General features: G+C 45.1%; 2 protein-coding genes across 2 annotated transcripts; one reads left to right on the forward strand and one right to left on the reverse strand.

Moving 5' to 3' along the window:
• Positions 1 to 533: 533 nt before the first annotated feature.
• Positions 534 to 1,734, reverse strand: LOC112350131. Its single transcript, XM_024685807.1, has 2 exons — positions 1,126 to 1,734; positions 534 to 980 (listed from the first exon to the last, which is right to left on the reverse strand). The coding sequence occupies exons 1-2, from the start codon at positions 1,732 to 1,734 to the stop codon at positions 534 to 536; spliced, it is 1,056 nt and encodes a 351-aa protein (XP_024541575.1).
• Positions 1,735 to 2,607: 873 nt separating this feature from the next.
• Positions 2,608 to 5,322, forward strand: LOC9657298 (sodium/hydrogen exchanger 5). Its single transcript, XM_024685808.1, has 19 exons — positions 2,608 to 2,685; positions 2,787 to 2,979; positions 3,055 to 3,106; positions 3,158 to 3,217; positions 3,278 to 3,302; positions 3,357 to 3,442; positions 3,497 to 3,608; positions 3,663 to 3,725; positions 3,776 to 3,795; positions 3,863 to 3,957; positions 4,010 to 4,070; positions 4,121 to 4,229; positions 4,274 to 4,371; positions 4,415 to 4,490; positions 4,555 to 4,574; positions 4,632 to 4,729; positions 4,781 to 4,890; positions 4,957 to 5,040; positions 5,185 to 5,322. The coding sequence occupies exons 1-19, from the start codon at positions 2,608 to 2,610 to the stop codon at positions 5,320 to 5,322; spliced, it is 1,578 nt and encodes a 525-aa protein (XP_024541576.1).
• The last annotated feature ends 327 nt before the right edge of the window (positions 5,323 to 5,649 follow it).

Below are 5,649 nucleotides of genomic sequence, written 5' to 3' on the forward strand. Positions count from 1 at the left end.
AGGTGATGATCCACGTCCAGCTCCCACTGAAGATGAGCCGAGGAAGAACTCAGGAGCAGCTTGAAATTCCTCGTCACCCTCGAAGTAAGTGTTCATCAGCTCTTCAGAGAAGCTAGGTGTTTTCACTGGAGGAGATTCTTGTAGAGGCGTAGCTGGAGGGCGTGCTGGCAGTGCTGGAGGAACCACCACGTTACCACCAGCAGGAGCAAGAGGCAGCAACGGGACTTGAGAAGTAGCTGTAGTCATGTGAATTGTGTCCACCAGCTGGAGTTCCACGAAAGTAGCAGGAACTTCAGTACGATCCTTGTACAGCTTGCTCTCATCAAAGAGCACATCCCGTCTTTCCAGCAAAGTCTTGCGCTTGAGAGAATAAAGGCGATATCCTTTCATGCCTTCCAAATATCTCAGCCTTTGACTCCAGCTTTGACATTGCTTGTGTGCATAGGCGAAACAGCCAAAAATGCGGGTGCGTGACCAATCCAAAGTTCATAAAGAGTGGTCTTCCCAGGCAGGGCACGTGTTGGCAACCGGTTTCAAACATAAACAGCCGTGTTAACTGCCTCACCCCAGAAAGCAGCTGGCATTCCTGCGTGAAGCAGCATACAGCGTGCAGCTTCTCTGATGGTGCGATTCACCCTCACAGCAGCACCATTCTGGGCATGTGCATCAGGGACAGCATACTGGCGCTGGATCCCAGCTTCAGCACAAAACGTCTCAAATTCTCCAGAGACGAATTCTCTTCCATGATCGCAGTGGAGCACACGAACTAAACAGCCGTGTAAATTTTCTACCAAAGCCTTGTATTGGCTGAAGCAGGAGAACACCTCTGACTTGTGAGCCAGCAGGTACACGATCAGGTACCGCGTGTAATCATCCAGGAAGGTGACTACGTAACGTTTGCCTCCCAAAGATTCAACCATAATCGAACAAACGTCCGAGTGTACCAACTCAAGAACAGAACTTGCTTGAGAATGAGAAATCTGTGGAAAAGGAAAAACGTGGTGTTTTCCACCAACACAAGCTTCGCAGAAGGGCAGCGCGCTCCCAGGCGCTACAGGAACGCTGGTGTCAGGTTGCAAGTGTCGGTGGAGCCCGAGCCATCAGCGCCACAGGTGGAAGGATCACGTGAGCATCCAGGCGGTAGAGCGTATCAACTGGAACTCCAAAAGCAACCTTGTCTCCAGTCTCGGCATCCAGCACGAACGCTCCCTGTGCTGTGAAGAGAGTATCGAAGCCTACTTGAGCAGCAGTTCCAATCGACAGCAGCGTGTGTGTAAGTCCCAGAACATAAGACACAGGATAGATCTCCCGGATTTCTCCAGAAGAGAGCTGAACGCTGATTGTTCCTTTGCCTAGTACGTCGTGAGCAGAGGAGTCACCGAGTCCCACGGCGTCACTCTCACACGGTTCTTGGTAGTCAAAAAACAAGGAAGCCATGGGCGTCATATGGAATGACGCTCCAGAATCCAGCCACAGCTCTGGTCCGAGCACGGGCTGGTGGCTGCTGCTTGCAGAGAGAGCCATCAAGAGCTTACGAGGAGTCCCAGAGCCCTTGTCTTTGTTTCCTTTGTCTTTGTTCTTGGCAGCTTTAGCACGATCAGCTTTCTTCTTCTTGCAATGTCCAGGTTTGTGGCAATAGTGACAAATGCCACGAAAACCAGTGTCGTTCGGCTGAGCTTGAGATGATCCTCCCGCAGCGCCAGCATAAAGCAAGGAAGATTTGGCAGAGGGCATCGCTTCTTTCTTCCCCTTTATCTTGCGTTCCTCTTCAATTAGGGCACCCACGACTGATCAAAGTTCATGGCCATGTGAGATAGAACAGATGCGAGCGTGCTAAACGCAGGCGTGACGGTTGCAAGCAGCAACGCCCTAGCGCGATCGTCCGTGACAGGAGACCCAGCACCAGTCAATTCAGCCATTAGCCCTCGAATCCGTCCCACGTACACAGCAATGGTTTCACCCGTTTCCATGTGAAGCGCCAAGAATTGTTGATTCAGCAACATGGAAGAATTTGCGGCTTGAGCCACGAAGATCGTGCGAAGCGACGTCCAGATTTCAGCAGCGGTCTTGGTGAGATCAATCAGCGGCAAGAATTCATCGCTCAATCCCAAGCCAATGACGGTGATGGCTTGCTGATTGCGAAAATCCCAATCTGATTGTAGCGTCTGCTCAGCGGGACGAGGCTCAGTCCCATCAAAGATGTTGAAGCTACTGTCTAGAATACCTGAATCCTCTTCGCTCACGACCACGGCATCACATCCCTGCTGCGCGGCCTTCTTCTGGAGCTCCTCGTCGTCGTCTTCATTCTCCAGAGAGGATCAGCCTGATTCTTGTCGCCCATGTGAAGAAATTCGTGCCACCGAATTTCTCCACTTTCTCTGTGGAAGCCACGAGAACTTGAGCAGCAACCGGTGGCGGTGGCAGCAGCAGCGGCTGGTGGGGGCGGCGGAGGTGGTGGTGTGGTTGAAGCGGCCATGACAGCAACGTCAAATCAACCAACCAGGATCGCCCCCGAAATCCGATACCATGTTGTGATGTGAAAAGGGATGGACATAACACTCATGAGCTCGTTCATTGTTCCGACTATATTTACATGACTCAAGGGACATGACTCATGACCACGTGGACATGCCACGTCAGCTGATCGAGACTGACATCCAACATAGGTTTTATTTTCAGGGTTTGGTGTCTCCTCCACATGATGCCGGCTTGGGGAATCAACATTGTGAGCGCGTTTTGTTATGCTTAATCTTATCAATGAGATCTATCCTTTCTTTTCTTTGTAGACCATTGCAGCAGTTCCCCCGCCAGTCAATGCCACAAGTGGCAGTGAGGAAAATGGGGAAGAAGCTACGCATGCAGCTGCAGTCTCAATTATGGTCCAGATTATCATGCTGGGAATATCGTTCCTTGTAGGACATATGCTTAGACGCAACAAGATTATGGTGATTCACGAGGCTGGAACTGCGCTTGGGCTTGGTACGTTGCTGTTTGTCATTTTTCGTTTGTTTTCAACCTTACGTGCTTCCTAGAGTCATTTGAGAGTTTGTTTAGGGGTTCTTGTTGGACTGTTTGTACGCCTTGTCGGGCAAGCACAAGGTTTCAGGTATCTTCCCTTTGTCTTTCAATAAAGATTCTGATCGAAGAACTCGATCAGGTCATGGATTAATTTTAACGAAAGCTTTTTCTTTTATTTTTTGCTCCCCCCGATCATATTATATCCTTTTATTTCTTCTCTGAGGCATGATCTTTGTGTCCTTAACCAACTTGTATCTACTGAGTCAGGCTGGAGTTTGCGCAGTGTAAGCTGCAACCGTGAGAATATTATCACATGCCTCCTCATGTTTTAAACGCAGAAACCATTTTTCCACAACTTCGGAGCCATATGTGTCTTTGCATTTTTAGGAACCGCTATCTCTACGTTTGGTGTTGGAATTCTCATGCAAGTCTTTGAAATCTCCACCATTTTGTAACGCTTATATGCATGTTTTAGCAGTTACATTTTTGGAACTCTCAATTGGACTTACTCAATGCCATTTTTAGCTTGTCTTGCTTATGGTGCTCTGATATCAGCAACCGACCCTGTCACTGTCCTTGCAATTTTTCATGTAAGCTACAGTTACAAAGCCAACAACATTTTGCCTATTGTCCTTTCAATACAGGCTTTGGGAGCAGATGCTAATTTATATGCTTATGTCTTTGGAGAGTCAGTGCTTAACGATGCTGTGAGTAATGTTGTTCATTAGCCTGAAACAATGTTCTTCGTGTGTCTCAGGTGGCTATTGTCATGTATAAGTGAGTCTGCGAAAAGAAAAGACCCATTGTCGGTTTTTTTAGTTTCATACTTTTTAATTTGTGGCAGGACAGTTCTCTCCTTTATCAAGCATCCAGAAAGCACGGGCATTTTTAGTGCATTTTGGTTTTTCATTGCGATTTTTATTGGATCTTTTTCAATTGGTGCGTTAAGCAAATATTTCATCGTATACAAGCTGATCATGCGTATCTGTAGGTGTACTGACGTCTATGCTTAGTGCGGTCATGTTTAGGCATTGTGGCCTTCAAGAAAAAGGGTAGGTTCCTTGTGTTTTTTTTTTCGTAACGTGTACCTTTTTCTTTGCAGGCTTGCTATTCTAGAATCATGTCTTATGGCACTATTTCCCTATCTTGCATATAATATGGCAGATGCTCTTGAACTATCTGGGATCGTAGCAATACTATTTGCAGGCATTGTAAGTTCTCCTTGGTAATAGATTATTTACATTTCATTATTTAGACGATGAAGTATTATACTGCTCCTAATCTCTCATCAGAAGCACAACAAATTACAACAAGTTTTTTTGGAATGCTTTCAAAACTTTCTGAGACATTTGTGTAAGCGTAGACAAGTCACTCTTCGAACTGACAATAAAAACAGGTTTATCTATATGGGTGTGGCTCTTTTCCTAGAAGAACAGAGCTGGAACAACTTTGGGTTCACAGTGTTCACAATTGTATCCTTTTTAATGAAATTTGAGCAGTGCCAAAGGTTTCTTTAACTTTGGTGACAAATTGTAGATCAGTATATTGGTTGCAAGGTACAGCTTTTCCTAAACATAAATACTCTGACTGTTTGTATTGTACAATATAAACAGAGCATGGAATGTCTATCCTTGTGCTGCCCTGCTCAACAATTTTAGAGAACCAGCAAGACAGATACCCATGAATCAACAGCACGCTCTTTGGTACGGTGGTGAGTTTCCTCGTCTGAAGAAGAACATTACATCTCTAAATAAAATCTCAGGTTTACGAGGAGCTATGGCCTTTGCGTTGGCATTGCAGTCTGTTCAGGACATTCCTGATCATCATGGGCGGGTGATGCTAACCGCTACAATGTTCACAATATTTTTCACGGTTGGCTTTATTTGTGTTGAATTTTTAAAGCAGTCTCAGATTATTTCAATTTACTTTGAATTTCAGGTTATACTGATTGGTGGCACAACGTACTACGCGCTTATGTATTTAAATATTGAATGCCATGGACCAGATTATCACGGAGCAGAGGTATCCTGTAACATCACACACACTAGAACGTTTAACAAACGCCTTTGATTGTAGGAAGAGGAGACCATAATCGAAGAACAACAAGATGTATTTTTTATTGCATGCATATATACTAATTGTCTTTGTCCCGGAGTTTTGTTGCAGGAAACAGTTGAATATGATCGTAATGTTGATGGCTTTGGCATTAAGGCTTTGAAAAAGCAGAAAGCACTAATCAAGAATAAGCTGCGAAAGCTGAAGAATTATGAGTTCGTTATTTCAACCCCTTTCTTTCGTGGCTGACATTATGTTTTTTTATGCAGAACATCGTTTGCAACTTTAGACAAAAAGTATTTAAGGCCGTTTTTTGTACCTGAGACAGTTTCCGAAGGCACAACATCTCAGGATGTAGAACTGCAAGAACGTAAGTTTTAAAGGGATTTTAGTAAAAAATACGGCCTTTTTGCTCTTCTTACAGAGATGAGTCAAAATATAGCTAGAATGTCTGCAATACACAAGCATGAGGCAGAGCTTGCTAGAATAACACAAATAGAAGAACACCAAAAGAGAAACAGCCAGCAAAGTTATTTTTCTCAGCAACGATCTGTTCCGCAGCCAACAAGCTCTTAC

The sequence above is a fragment of the Selaginella moellendorffii genome, unplaced genomic scaffold, assembly GCF_000143415.4.
Source record: "Selaginella moellendorffii unplaced genomic scaffold, v1.0 SELMOscaffold_46, whole genome shotgun sequence".
NCBI lineage: Eukaryota > Viridiplantae > Streptophyta > Lycopodiopsida > Selaginellales > Selaginellaceae > Selaginella > Selaginella moellendorffii.